This window comes from Hirundo rustica, chromosome 17, assembly GCF_015227805.2.
Source record: "Hirundo rustica isolate bHirRus1 chromosome 17, bHirRus1.pri.v3, whole genome shotgun sequence".
NCBI lineage: Eukaryota > Metazoa > Chordata > Aves > Passeriformes > Hirundinidae > Hirundo > Hirundo rustica.
Window position 1 is genome coordinate 3503304 of NC_053466.1, and position 19247 is coordinate 3522550.

The window sequence follows — 19247 nt, forward strand, 5'->3', positions numbered from 1 at the left end:
GGACTTCTCTGTGGTGCTGCTTGAGGAGCTGAGACACTTCAGTGCAGGAGCGTCCTAAGTCATGGTGTCACTGAAACTGCGGGAAAAACAGAAACTCAACATCTTTGAAGTGTTGGAGAACCAAGGCACTACCAGGATGTGCAACAGAAATTATTCCATCCACTCAGGCCCGGGTTGTGCAGTGAAAATCACTCAACACATGGTCCTTTACCAGGCATTTCATGTATTTATGCGTAAAAACCCCACAGAAATTCAGGTTGTACAGTTCTTAGTATTCGATCTTCTGTTGGTTATCAATCCCTTCACCTTTGATGCTAATTGGGTCCTGGTCCTCTGGTTCTCTTGCCGATCTTTTCCCAGACCAGGTGTCTCCGACCCACCAGGGGGGAAATGTTTGTTAATGTTCGCTTATCTCCTCTTTATCTCCCGGCTACTCCCAAGAGAAACTTCAATTCCCCTCCCCCTGGGCCAAGGCGAACAAGCTCCTGACTAAAGTTACAAAAAGCTTTTAAAAGCTGTATCATTTCCAACAGCCAGGTCCTTCTCCCTAAGCCTCCTGCCCGTGCTCTGGGCTGTGTCTGTGCCTCCACGCTCTTGTTTTCTGTCGCAGGGCAGACGAAGTCGCCATGATCATGACCAACCTTGAAAAAGCCAACCAGGTGAGCCAGGAGCTGACTTTGCAGGAGCTGATGGGGCTGGCCCTGCAGAGCCTGGGGTGCTGCACGCACCCCGAACATCTGTGGGGCCTGGATGTCTGTCCCCAAAACTGATAAGGGGTTGACAGGCACCAGGATTGGGAATCCCTGCAAAGGAGAGCTCAGGTTTCCTCCCCCTGGTGGGACCCCCTGCCCCATGTGTGGGGTCAAGGGTGTGTTTGGGATCCTTCCAGGCTCCATTTGGCTGCTGGAGCTGGCACTTGTCACCTCCAGCATCTCCTGGGTGTTCTAGGGCACGACCCACACTTGTTCCTGTGTTAGGTTCTGCTTCAATCACTCTTGGTCCTGTCTGTTGCTCTTAATTGGTTTTATTTAATTCTGAAAATGTAGGTACAAATAAATGCATGTGGATAATAAAAGAGGTCTAAAGAACCAATTTGTATAAATAAAACCATCCTTTTGGGTAGAAAAAAACCCAGTGTCCTGGAGACGGTCTGCAGCCAGTGCCCAGGGATTGGGATCAGGAACCGTGTTAGGACACGGGAACCTTAAATCCATGGCGGGAGCTTAAATACCTGTGCCGGGCTTATGATGCTGGAGGTGGGAGTGGGATGCTCAGGGGAGGCACAGACTGGGGCAGATCCTGAGCCCTGTGTGGCGTGGGATGTGCCTGGTCTGATTCCTGTCCTGTTCTCTTGCAGCGGGCGGAGGCGGCGCAGAGGGAAGTGGAGAGTTTGCGGGAGCAGCTGGCAGCCGTCAACAGCTCCCTGCGCCTGGCCTGCTGCTCCCCGACCGGCACCACGGGGGTGAGAGCATCCCTGGGGCCAGGAACAGCCCTGGGGCCAGGAACAGCCCTGGGGGCAGGAGCATCCCTGGGGCCAGGAACAGCCCTGGGGGCAGGAACAGCCCTGGGGCCAGGAACATCCATGGGGGCAGGAACAGCCCTGGAGCCAGGAACATCCATGGGGGCAGGAACAGCCCTGGAGCCAGGAACATCCATGGGGGCAGGAACAGCCCTGGAGCCAGGAACAGCCCTGGGGGCAGGAACATCTGTGGGGCCAGGAACATCTTTGGGGCCAGAAATATCCCCGGGGCCCAGAGCATCCTTTGAGGCCAGGAACATCCATGGGGCCAGGAACATCCATGGGGCCAGGAACAGCCCTGGGCCCAGGAACATCCTTTGGGGACAGGAACATCCCTGGAGCATCCTTTGGGGCCAGCAGCACCCCTCTGCCGCTGGCAGCATCTGTCATAGCCAGGAGCATCCCGTTGCACTTGGGAGCACCCCACTGATACGGGAGCACCTTTCTGTGTCTGGGAGCACCCACCGTGTTGGGCAGCAAGCCCAAAACGCCCGGGGAGTGCCTCCACCCTGAGGTGGTGGCGCTGGCTGTGCCCTTCAGCCTCGCACAGAGAAGGGGACGAGCACCCCCGCAGCACCGAAATGCACCTGGGAGATCTTTAAGGGCAGAAGGAAGGTCTGTCCCTCCCCAGGGCTCTGTCACCAGGGTCCCCGACGCACCTGGGCTCACCTGCTTGCTATGGGGACATGTCCCATGGGGAGGGTGGCCCTTGTCCCCGTGTTGGGCAGCCGGGAGCTGACAGTGTCCCCTCTCCCAGCAGGACAAAGTGAACTATTCCATGTGCTCAGGGTCGAGGCTGGAGGCAGCTCTGGCTGCCAAGGACCGGGAGATCCTGCGGCTCCTGAAGGACGTCCAGCACCTCCAGAGCTCGCTGCAGGAGCTGGAGGAATCCTCTGCCAACCAGATCGCCGAGCTGGAGGGGCAGCTGGCCGCCAAGAACGAGGCCATCGAGGTGCGCCCGCGGGGGGCTTGGGGCGTGCCGGGGCTGGGGGCCCTGCCGGGTGTCCACTGGGAGCCTTCTGCAAGGACTGCCCTCCTCTGCTCCACAGAAGCTGGAGGAGAAGCTGCAGGCACAGGCAGACTACGAGGAGATCAAAACGGAGCTGAGGTACGGCTTTGACCGGCGCCCGCGGCTGCCTTGCCGGCGTCCCCGCTGGCCGGGCGCGCTGCCACAGCCGGGGCCACCGCGTCACCCGCTTGTCTCCCTCCCGTCTCCCTCCCAGCATCCTGAAGGCGATGAAGGTGGCCTCTGCCGGCTGCGGCCTCCCCCAGGCAAGTGCCGCGGCGAGTCCCGAGGCGCTGGCCGGGCTGTGCCAGCCCTGCCCGCGGTGCCTCGGCCGCCCGTCCCCATCTCGGCTTGGCTCCTTGCAGAGCATCTCGAAGGCGGAGGAGGCCCTGCTGCTGGGCAAGGAGGCTTTCTACCCCTCCCAGAAGTACCTGCTGGAGAAGCCCAGCCTGCTGGCCAGCACTGGTAAGGACCCTGGGTTCGGCGGCTTCCCGCTGGGAACATCCCTGGGGATGTGGGTGGCGGATCCTGCCCTGGCTGCGGTGGGGTGGGGAAAGGACAGGGGGTGGGATGTCACCGGGGGAAACCGAGGCGGGAGCTGTTTGGCTGCGGGGCTGTGCCAGAGCCGTGGCCGGGGGAGGCTCTAGTGCGTCTCCCCCTCTCTCCTTCATCTCTAGAGGAGGATCACTCCGAGGATGAGTCGGGGAAGGATCCACTGGGCATGGAGCAGCCGTACCCGTCCCCCCACCACGCCCCGGCCGATGACCCCGTGTCCCCCACTCCCCTCCCGCCGCTGCCTGGCCCGGGCACGGCCCCCGACGGTCCGCGGACTTTCTCGCTGTCACCCTTCCCGGGGGCCGAGCGGCTTTCAGGGGACACCAAAGCCCCTCACCTCCCTCTGCCCAGCTACAAGAGCGAGAGCAGCGCCGGGGCACCGCCCTTCCCCTCCTCCTTCTTCGGGACCAAAAGCTGCACCGCGCACCCCGTCCCCGTCTCCGTGCCGGCCGCCAGTGCCACCAGCCCGCCCGGCGAGCCCTGCGAGGGCAGCGCCGGCAGCTCCGCCGAGGAGGAGCAGCTGGACACAGCCGAAATCGCCTTCCAGGTGAAGGAGCAGCTGCTGAAGCACAACATCGGGCAGAGGGTCTTCGGGCACTACGTGCTGGGGCTGTCGCAGGGCTCCGTCAGCGAGATCCTGGCGCGGCCCAAGCCCTGGCACAAGCTGACGGTGAAGGGCAAGGAGCCGTTCATCAAGATGAAGCAGTTCCTCTCCGACGAGCAGAACGTGCTGGCCCTGAGGACTATCCAGGTGCGCCAGAGAGGTGAGTGGTTGGGGTGGCCCCGGCTCCTGTCCCGGGATGCTGCAAGCCGTGCTGCGGCATTCCCTCCCAGTGCAGCCCAGCTCACCCCGGCAGCACCCTGGGGTGCCCCATGCCGCGGCTGGGGGGCTCACCAGACCTGTGATGTGCTGGTAGGATGGGATAGGATAGGATAGGATAGGATATAGGATATAGGATATAGGATATAGGATACAGGATATAGGAGATGATAGGAGATAGGAGATGATAGGAGATAGGAGATGATAGGAGATAGGAGATAGGAGATAGGATAGGATAGGATATAGGATATAGGATAGGATAGGATAGGATAGGATAGGATAGGATAGGATAGGATAGGATAGGATAGGATAGGATAGGATAGGATAGGATGGGATGGGATGGGATGGGATGGGATGGGATGGGAGATAGGATAGGATAGGATAGGATAGGATAGGAGATAGGATATAGGATATAGGATATAGGATATAGGATATTATAGGATAGGAGATAGGATAGGATAGGATAGGATAGGATAGGATAGGATAGGATAGGATAGGATATAGGATATAGGATAGGATATAGGATATAGGATAGGATATAGGAGATAGTATATAGGATATAGGATAGGATGCTGGTCCCACCAAGGATTTTCCCTGGTGGGATGGAGCTGGCTGCCGGGTGGGATGAGCCCTGGCAACCGGCAGCAATTAACAACAACCCATGGCTGTGGAAGCCGCATCCCCGGACGTGCTTTACTCATTTATTCCGACAAGTGCCGTTTAATTATTCATTTGGCTGTTCCGTGCCCTACGAATCGATGTGCTCGGGAACATTTCGTTAAGATAATGAAGTTTTAGCGCTGCGGAGCCTTGGCGCGGTGTTGGCACCGCCGTGGATCGGTGGCTCCCATCTCTGGGGACATCTCAGCAGCGGCAGCTGGTCACTCGTGTCCCTGTGGTGGCACCAGACAATGCACACCCATGGTCCGTGCACCTGCTGGTTTCAGCCTGGAGGGCTCGGATTTGTCCCCTGGATCTGATCCATCATTAACGCTTCTCCTGCACAGCCACGAGGGCGCAGTGCCAGGGATGGGGCGTGGTCCCTGTGCCCGTGTCTCTGCTCCCGGTGGGGCGAGGGTGCCCTTGGCTGGGATGAGCAAGGTGGTGGCAGATGCCGTGCCAGAGGCAGGAGCTGGCAGCCAGGGCTGCCAGGGCTCCCTGGTAGCGACTAATCGGGAGTGACATTTGTCTTCAAACCAGCATCCCTAAAAATAACCGAACACGAGGAGCAGTAAATACTTCCTGACATACAAGTGGAGCTTGTAGAACCAGCACCGGTGACAAAGCTGTTATCCTGCCTCTTTGATCAGGTAGCATCACGCCGCGGATCAGGACGCCGGAGACCGGCTCCGACGACGCCATCAAAAACATCCTGGAGCAGGCGAAAAAGGAGATCGAGTCGCAGAAGGGAGGTAGGTGCTGCCATGGGGGTGGCTCCGGGGTGGCTGAATTGCTGCCCAAAGGGGTGCCAGAGGCTGGGTGCTCTGTGTCTGTGGGTCCCGTCCCAAAAACGGGCTTTTTTGGAATTGTTTCACCCCTTATCATCCACGGAGAATTTTAGGGCACGTTAGAAAGGAATACCATGTGGGATGGAAGAGCATCCCCGTGCGGCAGAGTTCAGATCTGGGCTTTCAGAAACTTTGGATGCGCGCTTTTCCTCCCCCCCTGCCCCAAACCAGATGATTAAATGAGTATTCAGGATCCATCTGGCATGAGGAGTCATTAAAGCAGCTGCTCTCGCAGTCAATTACAAGAAATGAAATACATTAAAACAGGTAGTCTGCTGAGGAAGCAGAATCCCGGAGAATTAAATTAGACGGGAACGGTGGAAAAACAGACAGGGAAAACAAACATGTTTGCCTGTCGCATTGTTGGCGATGGGATTTATTTCGCAATCATCCAAGAACAAGTTGCCTTTGAGCTGGGCTGTCTGAGCTTTTGCTTTGCGGGTGCCGCCGGTCCAAACCCGATCGGGATCAACCGCTTTTCCCCCACGCTTCGAATTGCGGCCGCGCGCTGAACGACGCGCGCTGCTCCTCGGGGCTGCCCTCGCCCCTTTTCTCCGCAGGGGAGCCCAAAACGCCGTCGGCGTCGCAGGCTGCTCCCAACGGGGCGGGCGGCAGCGGCTCGGAGGACGCCATCAAGAGCATCCTGGAGCAGGCGCGGCGGGAGATGCAGGCGCAGCAGCAGGCGCTGCTGGACATGGAGTCGGGCGCCGGCGGGCGCGGGGCGGAGGCGGCGCCGGCCGAGCGCTCCACGCTGGCCGCCGTCAGCCAGAACGTCGCCCCCGCCTACGTCAAGCAGGAGGAGGGCGGCGGGGCCAGCCCCGGCCCGCCACAGACGCCCCTGGCCGTGCTGTCCCCCGCCGCCTTTGTCCAGAGCATCATCCGGAAGGTGAAGTCGGAGATCGGCGACGCCGGCTCTTACTTCGACCAGCACTGGGCGTCGGAGCGGAGCCTGCTCAGCCGGCCCTACACCTCCGTGTCGCCTTCGCTGTCCTCCTCCTCCTCAAGCTACTCCAGCATGGCCAACGGCCGGGGCTGGCCGCGGGGCGAGCCCGGCGAGGGCGGCGCCAACGAGGACGAGCTGCAGCCGGCGGACGAGGAGCCCCAGCGGCTGTCGGAGATGAAGGCGGAGGGAGCCGGCGCGGAGCCGGCGGCCGGTGGGCGCCTGTCCTACTACCCCACGTACGTGCCACGGACCCTGAAGCCAACGGTGCCACCGCTGACGCCGGAGCAGTACGAGATGTACATGTACAGGGAGGTGGACACGCTGGAGCTGACCCGGCAGGTCAAGGAGAAGTTGGCCAAGAACGGCATCTGCCAGAGGATCTTCGGAGAGAAGGTACCAGCCTGGAGAAGGGGGGTGTCTGGTGTCCCCTCTGCTCCGTGACTCAGAGCCTGGGGCTCATTTATGGCCTTCCCCAGCTCCTTCCACAGTATTCCTTTTCCCTGATTCCCTTTGGAGGATTCAGGGTCTGAGCCAACCCCAGGCTCCCAGTGGCCACCACAAATTGGTCAGTGGCCCAGTCCCCTGAGCGGAGCCCTTTGGGGACCAGCCTCCCACCCCACTGGGTATCCCAGGGCTCCCACCATCAGCACCCGTGGCAGGGGACAGAGGGTCCGGACACGCTGTGGGGCAGCGGGTGGCAGTGGGTGGCATCCTGCTCCCTGTCCCCTGACACAGGGGTGGAGGGCAGGTGGCTTCCCAGCGCGGGGGGAGTGCACCCACCTTCTGGGGGTGACGCCTGCCTGGTGCCCAGGTGCTGGGGCTGTCCCAGGGCAGCGTGAGTGACATGCTGTCGCGGCCCAAACCGTGGAGCAAGCTGACGCAGAAGGGTCGGGAGCCCTTCATCCGCATGCAGCTCTGGCTGACAGACCAGCTGGGCCAGGGGATCAGCCAGCAGCCCACGCCGTCCCAGGGTAAGTGACAGCACTGTCCCCGTGGTCCCCATGTCCCCACTACTTCTGTGTCTGTCCCCTGCATCCCAGTGAGTTTGTCCTGCTCCCACCTCAGCACCGGGAAGAGCTGTTCCTGCCAACACCAGCACTCAGATCCTGGGAAGCCCCTTTCATCCCCAACCCCCTTCATTTAAAACAAAAACAAAAGGAAAGCCGCATCAAAAATCTTAGGCTTTGTGCCTGACATAAAGCAGTAACTGGAGTTTTTGTGTTACATTGGTGGCATTTCCTCTCTTTAGTTATTCCACCACCACCACCTCCCGCTTTGCTGTACCCACTGCAGAAGCTTGGCTGGTATCCCTCTTCTCTAGAGGGCAAAGCCATCCCCCAAATCAATCCCCCAGATGCCCCTCCTTCTCCTGCCGGCTCCCTGCACTGTCCCCTCCCGCTGACCCCTCTGCCCTGGTGTCACACAGCCAGCCCGGCGGAGCCCCAGCCGTCCCCCTCGCCGCCCCCCAGCCCCACCGAGCACGAGAAGGGCTGCCAGGAGCCCCTCACCCTGGCCTTGGAGAGCAGCAAGGAAAACCAGCAGCCCGAGAGCCGCTCGACGCCTGCGCTGGGCGGGAAGACGTATCCCAACAGCCAGGGGCCCGTGGGCATCCAGGAGATCGTCGCCATGTCCCCCGAGCTGGACACCTACTCCATCACCAAGAAGGTCAAGGAGGTCTTGACGGACAACAATTTAGGTGCGGACCCTCTCTCTGCCCAGGTTTTTGGGAGCTGCTGGTGAGACTGCATGGATTCATGTAGACAGGACCCGCCCCCCGAGATGTTTTTCTGAGGGCTCTCCTGGGAATTCCAGGAGGATTCCGGCTGGGGAACGGGGTGCACCTGCTCTGCAGGGAGACTGCAGCGCCCGTCCCGCTGCTCTGCCCCCTCTAACCACCTCTGCTTCTCCTCCGCCAGGCCAGCGGCTGTTTGGGGAGAGCATCCTGGGCCTGACGCAGGGCTCGGTGTCCGATCTCCTCTCCAGGCCCAAGCCGTGGCACAAGCTGAGCCTGAAGGGGAGGGAGCCCTTCGTCCGGATGCAGCTCTGGCTCAACGACCCCCACAACGTGGAGAAGCTGCGCGACATGAAGAAGCTGGAGAAGAAGGGTGAGGCACTGGGCGGCACGGCCCCGCTGGGTGCGGGGCGCTGGCCCAGGGGGGCTCCCGGGCCGGGGGGCCAGCGGCGCCAGCTGGGTGTCCTCTCCCGCAGCCTACCTGAAGCGCCGGTACGGGCTGATGAGCGCCGGCTCCGACAGCGAGTCCCCCAGCGCCCGCTCCGAGTGCGCCAGCCCCAGCGCGCCGCCGCAGGACCTCAGCCTGCTCCAGATCAAGAAGCCGCGGGTGGTGCTGGCGCCGGAGGAGAAGGAAGCCCTGAAGAAAGCCTACCAGCTGGAGCCGTACCCCTCCCAGCAGACCATCGAGCTGCTCTCCTTCCAGCTCAACCTCAAGACCAACACCGTCATCAACTGGTTCCACAACTACAGGTAGGGGCGCTCCCGGGCTTTGGGGGTCTGGTGGTGCTGTGCCACGGAGGGGGTGTCACTGTTCCACTTCCAGCCTTCCCCGCCACTCTTCCCTGGATGGGAGGTGCAGACCCACTGGAGGTCTCCAGGCACGCCCCAGGCTGGTGGGTGGTTTTGGCTACCTCGACCAAGTCACGTTGAGCATCTAAAGAGGTTTCCATGCTCACATCCACCTGCTCACCCCGGAGCAGGAAGGGGAGGGAATGCCTTATGGAGGCTGCTGGAGCACAGGGTCCGTCCCCACAGCCCTGGGGAGCAGCACAGGTTCCGTCCCTAGGGGCGGACAATTCGTCCGCTGGCTGGAGACGCGCGGTGGCCGTGGCGTGGTGCAGCGGGTGGGTGTTGCCACCCGTCCGCGGTTGCGTCCCGCAGGTCGCGGATGCGCCGAGAGATGCTGGTGGAGGGCGCGCAGGACAACGACACGGACCCGGAGCAGAGCGGCGGGACGGCCGTCCCGGGGCGCCGGGCCCCCCACAGCCCCGATTCGGACGCCGAGGATCACAAACCCGCCTTGGTGGGGGACGATCCGCCCTGCGCCGCTGCGCCCGTGAAGGTGAAGGAGGAGCAGGGGGATCCGGGCGGCTGGAGCCGCCGGCGGGACTCGCGCAGCCCGGCCGGAGCGGCCGAAGGGACCGGACCTCCCCAGGAGGAGCGGGGAGCTGCCCCCCACGCCGCCGCCCCCAGCCTCCCGCGGCGGGGAGGCCACGCCGGTGCCACCGCCGGGGGACCTCCGCCGCCGCCGCCGCCGCCGCACCCCGACGGCTCCCAGTCCTCCGCAGGCTCGTCCCGCTGCAGCTTGGTGGTGTCCCCGACGTCGCCCTCGGCGGCTTCCTCGCCCGGCCTCACCGGCTCGGCCTCGCCGGGACCGTCCTCTGCCGGGCCGGTGTCGCCGGCTCTCCCGCCGGCTCCCGGCCCCCGGCTCAGCACCAGCGTGCAGCGGCGCCACGAGAAGATGGCCAACCTCAACAACATCATCCACCGCCTGGAGCGGGCTGCCAACCGCGAGGAGGCCCTGGAGTGGGAGTTCTGAGCCCCCCCCCCGACACCCTAAATATATATATACACACCCCACACACATATATATATATATATTTTGATAAATGCAGTGTGCGCCCAGAGGTGACGAGTGGCCGGTGCCACGGAAGAGGAGCGCCCGTGGAAAAAGAGGGGAGCTCTCCCCCTCTTATGATGCCACCCCACCCCCTCTGGCTTTTGTTTTAAATGTGAAAAACTGGGAACAATTTTAGAAAAGAAAAACAAAAACAAAACAAACGAAAAAAAAAATCGAAAAATATTTATAGACCTCTTTTAGATATTTTAATAAAGGGATACTTTGGAATTTATTAACAGCTTAAGCTGCTTTGATATTAAAGATAGCTATAAAATCAAGATGATGTAGCAGTCGTGTCATTAAATGTACACTGAAGTCTTGTAGTTTGCCACTGGATGAGATTAAAAACAAATAAACAAAAAGGAAAAACAAACAAACAAAAACAACCCACAGAAAAGACTTTTTGAGCAAAGCCATCAAGAAGCACTATGAGACTGACCAAATTCAAGAAACTTTTGCAGTTTCCACCCCTGTCTGTAAGACACTGCATCGCTTCTGCCCCGGCCAGAGACTGCGTCCTAGTCCCTGAAGACTCTAAAGCCCCCGACGCCATCGAGTATGTATTTAGTTCTGGTGGTTTATGTTTTTGGAAGCCTTTGTAACACAGAATGTCCCGTGCGGTTGTATATGTTGTAGAAATGTCTGCAATAGCCTTCTGGAACAAGATGTAGCATGGTCCCAACGCCGTCCCTCGCGCTTCCTCCGCCCGGAGGCCGGTGGCAGCTCCCATCCGGCGCGGCTCGTGGCAGCTCCCAGGGGAAGAGAGAAAATGAGGCAAAAGCAAAGGAAGCAACCTGAGCGTGGGATTTGGGGAGCGGGATGGGAAAATGTGCCTGGGTGGGATGCTTGAGGATGGTACCAGCTCGCTGGGGATGCACGTCCATGGCATCCCGGTTCCTCATCCATTCAGGAAAGGAAAAGATGGAGCCGCCGAGCTTTGACCCTGGGGCAGCTGTGCTTGAGGTGAGCACCCGAAAATCCTGAGCCAGACACTCGCAGGCTGAGTTGAGCCCTGCTCGGGGCTGCTCCGGCATCACAGCCAGCTCTGGGGGCTGAAGCACTTTTTTAGGGAGAGCACCTGAGCAGGAGGAGCATCCCCTTCCCGCAGCCATGTGCCCGGGTGGGGGATGTCAGTGATGCCAGCATGAGCTCCGGGATGTCACATCAGGCTCCTGCCTGAACCGGGCGAGCTCAGCCCTGAGCTGGGCAAAAAGCCCCGCTGAGCTTTGGGCTGATCCTGTGCAGACACAGGAGCTGAGTGGTGGCACCATCCCGGTGTGCTCCCTGTCACCTCCCTGACCCCGCCACCTCCGGCTGGCCTCGACTAAGGAAATGCCTTCAAACGCTGCGGAGCGTCCCACGCCGGTCTGCCCTGCCCTGCCCACACGGCATCAGCCCGCCAAGGCCCTGCCAGGCTCCCGGGCCATGCATTGACTTGATTTTCCACTGCAGACGTTTTTATCAGAATAGAAGGTATTTTTATACTCGGGTGCTAGTGGACGAGCAATGCTGGGTGAGGGCACGGCTCTCCTTGCCTGCCTCTCCCGCCCCGGCGAGCCCACGGCTGCTCTGCCACCGTGGAAGGTGGAGGTGTGAGCACCGGCCGCCTTCTCCGCTGTGTGCTAGAGGGAGCTTTGTTGGAATGGGATTTGAGGAAGCACTTAGGATTAGTCCTGAGCACGGCAATCCTGTTGTTTGAAAGCCGGCGGGACACACCTGGTCACGTTTTTGTTAGGCTCATGTTCTGTACTTCAAAAGTTTCTATGAGATCGATGAACTTTGTTTAACAGTTTTGGAAGGAACGAGTTCTGTAAAGAGCCACTAAATACAGAAGTTGGATACGACTCTGGCCTCGGGGTGTGTTTTGTCTGGAGGTGATGGAATGGGAACTCCTCTCCCGCTTGCCCCGGTGCCTGGTGTTGGCACCCTCGTTAAGTCACAGCTTTGCTTTGGGATTGTGGCAAGAGCTCTCATTATCCCACTGAGTGGGGGATAAAAAAAAGAGGGTGTTAAATGGGGTTAGTCCAGCTCAGGGTGTGATCCCGCCCCGTGAAATTCCTCATCCCTGCTGCAGGCTTGCTCCTGCCCCTGGGGTAGCTCAGCATCCTCCAGTGTGAGTTTCAGCTTGGTTTATGGTAAAATCATCGTTTGCTGGAATGGTTTGGGTTAGGAGAGACCTTAAGGATCATCTTATTCCAGCCCCCTGCCATGGGCAGAGCCACCTTCCACTACACCAGGCTGCCCAAAGCCCTGTCCAACCTGGCACTGCTGACAGCACCACTCCCCAGCACGGCTCTTTTTCGGAGCCGACCATCGCTGGGCGAGTCGGCAGCTTCTGACACGAGGCAGGGCTGTTTGTGTCTGATGAATTAATAAGTCCGTATGTTGCGTATCTGTTTAAGCTCGTTTGTCAGCTAACATGTTGAGAAGGACTGATTTTTGATGGGTATCTGAACGTCTGGAGAAGCTGGGCCAGCTGCCATGGAAACAGGAATCTTCCCCTGCGGCGAAGGATGAAGCCGCCTGAACCATCTGGGTGCTCCGGGTGCAGCTGCACCCCGGCTGCCCTCGGCACTGCTCCAAATGCCAAATTCCATAGGGGGTGCCGTGCCTGGCCAGCAGCAGGCTCCACGCTCCGCAGGAATCTCGGTGAGCCGGTGACCCTGGCTGGCTTCGTGCCTCGGTTTCCCCAAGAATGGATTGCCCAACCTCTGCCAGACCCCGTGTTAAAGAGAAGCTGGAGATGTTCGTGCAGGTGGGATGTGCAGGCAGGGACATGGGGACGTGCTGGCCACTGTCACTAGGGCAGGGTCCCTGGGCCCTGTGTAGCATCAAGGGGACGGATACTTTGTCCTGGTTAAGAGCCATGGGACCACCCTGGCACTGGGTGTCCTGATGTCCCCAGGGTGACCCCAGCCCACCTCACCCCATCCCTGCAGGCAGATATTGGGGCTCCAGGGCACTGCAAGACCCTGGCATTGGCCGTGTCCCCTTCAGGTGACACAGCCCCTGACCAGCCCCGCAGACATGGTGGAGGACGAAAATAAAGCATTAATTCCCCCCTCTCCAGGGGCTTAGAGGCACAAGCAAGGACCATGGATGGGAGGGAAGTTCTGAAACAACTTTTATTGTAGAAAAATCTTGTGCCTGTCCCAAGGGAGCAAAGGGAGCTGGAGCCACCCAGCCCTAAGCCAGGGCACCCTGACTGCTCCCTCCTGCTCCACGGTGGGTCACCCCACCTCTGGGCCGGCAGCTTGAGCGTGTGTTGTGGAAGGAAGAGAGAAACACAGGCATGAGACGCCAGCTTCGCTCTGGTTTGGCACATGAATCATTCCTCACGCTCTGCTGCTGACACACACGTTCCCATTTGCCACCACGGGCGATGCTTCCCCTTAGTGAGCTGGCACGGGGGTGATGTGCTGTCCCAAAATATCCACCAGCAAGGCAGTGCCTGCAGCCGGCGAACTCCCCCAGGGTCTGATCCCCCCATATTCACCACCCAGGCTGCAAGCAGCAACTGCTCCCTGCGTAATGCCCGGGGCTGGGTGTCACCAGCTCCCTGGAGCGTGCTGAGCTGCTGCTGCAGTTAAGGAAGGGCTGCACTCACTGATATTTTCATTTCAAACCACATCCTGCTGGAGCAGAGGGATCTGGCAGAGCTCAGCCGACCTCAGCCTTGTGCTGGGCCGGGAGGGGAAGTGGGTGGAAGGCTCCCCACTGTGGAACACGAGCACTCAGGAGAGTGAGAGCCCATCAAAACCCTCCTCCGCAAGTTGTCAATGCGTGATCCCACCGCAAGAGCACCGAGAGGCCCCAGCAGAGCCAGAGCAGTGGTCGGTTCCCAGGAGGCCTCAGTCAGTGAGAGGTTTGTAGTTCACCTGTGCTGAGTGGAGCACCCCACACCCAACCTGGGGCACGGCTGCAGGGCACCCCTGCGGCGCCCATCTCACCACCACAGAGCAGCACTGGCGTCGCTCGGTGCCCATCCCTCGTTGGCACCACCAGCACGAATCCGTCACCGCCGCGGCCAGGTCTGCACATCCCGGGGCGAGGAGGGGACAGGGCCAGCACCGAGCGCGACCACCTCCACCCTGCCCCTGGCAGGTTCCCAGGGCTCAGCCACCGCTCAGGGCCGGCAGCCACGCCGCCTCTGCTGCCAGTCCTGCCGCAGCCGAGCCACCTCCCGGCTGTACTGCTCGTGGAGGCGGCAGAAGGTGGACGGGCTCTCGGCCACGGCCGCCGCCGCCTCGCCGTTCAGCACCCGCCTGCGCGGCGGCAGCGGCGGCGGCCTCGGGCTCCCCTCCTCATCGTGCCCACCACTGCCAGAGGTGCCGGGCAGCCGCTCCGCCTCCAGCACGTTGTTCCACACCGCACAGCCGTTCTCCTTCGGCAGGAAAGCGGGCAGAGCCGGCGGCCGCTCCCAGGACTGCTCTAGGCCCGACGGCTTCGGCTTCCAGGGACCGGGAGGCTCCCGGGAGCCCCCAGATCCTCCGGCCAGCCCCCGGCTCATCTCCTGCAGCTGCTTCTCCAGCTCCCTCACTACCAGCCGCATGTAGTCAAAGCTGGCTCGGGACAGCGACTTCACCCACGACTCCATGGTCTCCTGGCTCTCCGCCGCCAGCACGTAGGTGCGGGACTTGGCGCCGCCGAAGCGGATGGCGAAGGCGAAGCCCTCGGCCGAATCGCAGAGCTCCACGTTGCAGCCCTCCAGCACGATGACGCCCACGGGCTCGCGGCTGTCCCGCTCCTCGAAGTAGAAGAGCATGTTGCCCTTGAGCACGAACCAGCGGCGGTGGTAGGCCGTGTGCCGCTCGCCGCGCTTGTAGAGGAAGCCGGCGTTGTCGGCCGGGGAGTCGCAGGTGGCGTAGAAGGCCAGGCTCCGCTCGTTCAGCTTCATGGCTCCGCGCCCTGCGGGGGACAGAGGGTGCTCAGCATGGAAACCAACCATCGGCTTTTTGTTCCCGCGGGCAGCGGCCCTGGCGCCCAGGAAATGGAGCTGGTGAATAAACAACCCCGGGATAGTTGGGATAAGCCCGCTCCCAGACAAGGTGATGGATGCCGGGTGGGCTGTGGCTCCCCCAGGGCTCACTGGGGACCAGGTTTCCCCCCCGTTCTCCCCCCCGCCCCCAAGCAGAGCGTTTTCCCACGGAGGAGCCCCAGGCGGGGCCTGTCGCGGTGCCCCACGTCACCTGGCACAGGTGACCCTCCCTCCGGCGCCGTGTTTTCCGTGTCGCGCCGCTCCTCCCCGCCGGGCGCGGGGAGGGTTTTGGCCGGCGCCGTGGATCCGGCTGCCGCTCCAGAGAGAGCCGCGGCCGTGAACCCCGTCACCTTGGCAAGGCCGCCGCTCCCCTTGTCCCCTAATCGCCGGTGGCCTCGCCGTGCCAGGCTTTCCACCCACCTGGACTCTACCTCCGGTCTGCGGCGGCCACCAGCATCAACGACACGCGTGTGGCCGCGGTGGCCGTGAGAGCCCTGGATCCGGGCTCGGATGGTGCCAGGGGGCTTTGGGGCACCGCTCCCGCACGGTCACCTTTGTCCTCGGCTCCCACCGCCCCGGCCCGGCCCGGCCCCGCGGGCGGAGCGCGGATCCCGCCCGCCTCCGCCTCCTCCTCCTCCGCCAGCTCCCAGCCCCGCGGCCGCGCCCGGGAGGGAGGGGCTGGAAAAGCGCTCCGGTGCTCAGGGAGATCCTGGATCTGCCCAAAACCCTCGGCAGGGCACGGCTCCGGCACTGAGGGCCAGGCAGCACCGGGAGAGCGAGGAGCGGGGGAGAGCTGGGGGCACGCACTGCGGGGTGCGGGGGATATGTGCATCCCGGGATGGATGGATGGATGGATGGACGGACTGACGGACGGATGGATGGATGGACGGATGTGCAGGGATGTGCATGCATGTGGGAAACCCAGGAGTTTAGTCCTGGAGGTGGCTGCACAACATTTAGGTCATGATTTGGAGGCGAAGAATCGGGATTCTGGGAGCATCTGGCAGGGAAGGGGCAGAGTTCGGTGGATGAGGTGGACGACACAAGCCCCACAAGGAGGGTTGGTGGCAGGACACGGACTGGTCCTGTGTGGGTGGGGGATGCTGCAGGGGACCAGGCTGCAAGTCCTGGCTGCTCTCCTGACCTTCCAGCCATACCCTTGGGCCACAGCCAAGTGTGCGGTGGCCTCGGTGCAGAGGGACAGAAGAAGCTGAGTGAGGACAAGCCTCCAGTCTGACTTCTGCTCTTGGCTGCCCTTCCAGGCTCACAGGACCACCTTGGCAGTGTTGCTGCCCTCACCATGTCCCAGTAAACACCAGCGTCGAGGATTTGAGCTCCTTATCAACTGTCCCTTTCCTCCAGTTTCTTCATCCCCCCGGCTCTGCTCCACAGCCACGTGTGCATTTTAGCAACCGAGGCACTGGCAACAATTTTACAGGTCCCCATCCCAGAAACCCGGCTGTCCCTGACCTTTGGCACAGGTTGTATCCAATCCCCACCCGCAGATGCCCCCATTTCCCCGCACAGTTGCTCTGGACTTTGCAATTTTCTGCTTGTGTCAGAGGTTTCCAGTTCACCCAGGGTTTTCCCTGTCACCTGCAGGCTTTCACTTTCGGGCTATAAAAAGGGATTTAAACCGGCACTAAAACCATCTGGGCTTTATCTTCCCTCCTGAGCGGAGCAGCTCTGCTCAAGGTCGCTGGTGGGAAGTGTCGGGTCTCTGCACCGCTTATCTCCCTGCCTTGCTGAGAGATGCCTTTTCACAGGGCAAGATTAGAAAGGGAAGGGCCGTGGGGAGAAGCAATATCTTCATTAGAGCAGCCAGGGTGATTGGAAAAAGGCAGCAGCGCTCCCAGATCTGCTTTCCTTTCCTGGCACTCCAAAGCCATGTTTTCATCTTGCAGAGATTGTTCCCTCTCCACAGCTCCTCTGGAAAATCACCTCGATTCCTCAAAAACACTGACAAAATTCCCCCGAGGAGTTCTGCTTCCCAAAGCAAAGAGCAGTCGCGTGTTGCTGCACGAGCTCCAGGAGTTCCCCTTCTGAGCAGCTCCGCATTTTCCCTGTTGTCCCCCAGTGTCCCCCCAACATTAGCCCAGACCCTGTGCCTCAGTTTCCCCTGTCAAATTTTGATGGGAAAGATGGGGAAATGAACTGCCATGCTGAGCTTGCCCGACACCAGGGGAAAGAGAGAAGAAAAGGCTCCGAAAGGAGGTGAGGGGGTGCCAGGAGCCTCTCTGGACATGGGATGCCCTTGGCCTCTGCTTCCTGCTGCTCCCATGACCGGTGACTTGGTGCGATTACACAGCGGCGGGTGCTGCACGACTCAGCGAGGCGAGCGGGAGCTTTGAGTCATTCCCAGAGCCGGGAATTTTGGAGTGCTGCGGTACCGGGGGGTCTGGGATACCCAGCGCTGTGCGGGCTCCCGGCCGGCGGAGGGAGGAGAAGGACTGCGGGTCCCCAAAGTGAGCGGCAGAGAAATCATCCCCCAGGAGCCCAAAGGGATCCCAGACCGTGCCTCGGCGTTCAGCGAGTCCCGACTGTCACAGAAACGAGGGCGTGGGGCGGGCGCGACACTCCCCGGACACTCCTCTCGGGGTGCGGGACCTGCCCCGCTCCGCTCCCACGCGGGGTTCCCGCTCCCACAGCCCCGCAGCCGGGCATCGGGGCGCGCTGCTCCCGGGGCAGGCGGAGCCGGGCGGGGAAGGGCCCAGGCGGCGGCTGCAGCGCGGGGAAGGGCCGGGAGAGGGCGGCGGGAGCCCGGCCACGGCGGCCGGAGCGCTGCGGGGCTCGGCGGGGGCTCGGGGGCAGCCAGCCTCCGTCACCCCCTCCATCCCGCTCCATCCCGCTCCATCCCGCTCCATCCCGCTCCATCCCGCTCCATCCCCAAGCAACCCCATCGTCCCGAAATCATCACCTCCATCCCCACCCTCGGAAGGGGCACGTAAAAGCCAGGCGAAGATTTTGGGGGGCATTTTCCGGCTCAGCACAGACCCTCACAGCAAAGCGTTTCCAGATGCCGTCACCCCCAGGCCCCCTCCGGACGTGACCTCAGTGTGGGGCGGCAGAGGTCACCTGAAACCCATCACATCCCACCTTGAGAAATGCAAACGAGCCTCTTCCAAAACCACCCCGCCCGTCCTGGAAACAGAACGGAGGGAATAAAGGAGGGAAGTGGGAATGAGGGCTGGAAGCCGGCAAAGGGATTTTGCACAAGAGAAGAAAGCAGCAATGGTTAAAAGCTGAGGGCAGCGCGGAGCGGAAGGGAAGCAGCAGCGCCTGAGAGTGTGTGTGTGTATGTGTGCGTGTGTGTGTGTGTGTGTGTGTAAAAGCATCTGCGCAGCTCCACATGCACAAAAACAAACAAAAAAGAAAAAAAAGCAGAAGTCGGGGGTAGTGAATTAGCAGTTGGGGACTGAGAAAATCCATACAGGAAGCAAAACAAAAGAGAAATCTCAGGCCACTGGGGCTGAGGACGCTGAGAGGGCGCTTCTGACATAGATGAATTTGATAAAGAAAAGCGCGATCGCTGGAAGCTGGGACAGCCGCCCGCGGGAAGGGGGGCAGGCACCCGGATCCGCCGGCCGCTCCTCCGTCCTCAGGAAAAGAGCCAGAAGGTGCAATTATGCATAAAGCAACGGCAGCAGGAATTAAAAAGCAGATTTTAAGGTAAGATTTTATCGTGTCGGCTGCTCCCAGCCGCTTCCTTGTGGGGTTTGGGAAGGGCTGGTTGGACGCGGAGTCACCTGGATCCCTGGCAGTGCCCGGGGGGGGCTGCGGGGTTATGGCTCAAAGCTGATCCGGGGGGGTTTGCTGAGGCTGGAGGAGGGCAGCAGAGCTGTGTCCAAACCGGCTGTGGTCCCGGGGTGGCACAGCACCAGCAGGGAGTTTGCATTTTGGTCTTTCCTTCGCTGGGAGATGGATTGGGAATGGGGCGAACAACCCAGGCGTGTTTAAAGCGCCGCTGAGGTCGGACCCCACGGGGGGTGAGTGGCACACGGATGTTGTTTTCCCAAAGGGCTCGGGGTGTCTCAGCCCACTCTCCAAGGGCAAATTCCTGCAGCTTCCACCTTCCCAACACCCACAAATCCATCGCGTGCTGTCTGTAAAATCCCAGCTGCCACATCCCTGGGCTTCCTTGGCTTGGTGTGCTGGGTGGGCACTGGACCCTGGGCACCACCACGGCTGCTCTGCCGTGACTTTTGCCTGCCCAGCGTGAGCGGCCTCGGGGTGGGGATCTGTCCCTCTGCCCCTGGCTCTGCTACCATTCCAGACAAGGCTTCGCG

The 19247-nt window shown here is 61.2% G+C and overlaps 2 protein-coding genes across 6 annotated transcripts in view; one reads left to right on the forward strand and one right to left on the reverse strand.

Moving 5' to 3' along the window:
• The window catches only part of CUX2 (cut like homeobox 2), a 65137-nt gene extending 53322 nt beyond the window's left edge, over positions 1–11815 (forward strand). For 3 of the 5 annotated variants that reach the window (XM_058422869.1, XM_040081216.2, XM_040081215.2), the window contains 13 exons: positions 611–659; positions 1358–1462; positions 2277–2471; positions 2569–2627; positions 2743–2990; positions 3203–3844; positions 5211–5312; positions 5969–6744; positions 7163–7322; positions 7778–8047; positions 8268–8456; positions 8560–8833; positions 9245–11815. In XM_058422869.1, coding sequence (XP_058278852.1) covers positions 611–659; positions 1358–1462; positions 2277–2471; positions 2569–2627; positions 2743–2990; positions 3203–3844; positions 5211–5312; positions 5969–6744; positions 7163–7322; positions 7778–8047; positions 8268–8456; positions 8560–8833; positions 9245–9902 — 3727 coding nt within the window. In that variant the 3' untranslated portion in view covers positions 9903–11815. The remainder of the gene's footprint in view (positions 1–610; positions 660–1357; positions 1463–2276; positions 2472–2568; positions 2628–2742; positions 2991–3202; positions 3845–5210; positions 5313–5968; positions 6745–7162; positions 7323–7777; positions 8048–8267; positions 8457–8559; positions 8834–9244) is intronic. The other 2 variants (XM_058422870.1, XM_040081217.2) reach the window with 1 other exon arrangement.
• A 1268-nt stretch (positions 11816–13083) lies between these two features.
• On the reverse strand, positions 13084–15525 carry PHETA1 (PH domain containing endocytic trafficking adaptor 1). Its single transcript, XM_040081041.1, has 2 exons — positions 15382–15525; positions 13084–14891 (listed from the first exon to the last, which is right to left on the reverse strand). The coding sequence occupies exon 2, from the start codon at positions 14878–14880 to the stop codon at positions 14110–14112; it is 771 nt and encodes a 256-aa protein (XP_039936975.1). The 5' UTR covers positions 14881–14891; positions 15382–15525; the 3' UTR covers positions 13084–14109.
• Positions 15526–19247: the final 3722 nt, after the last annotated feature.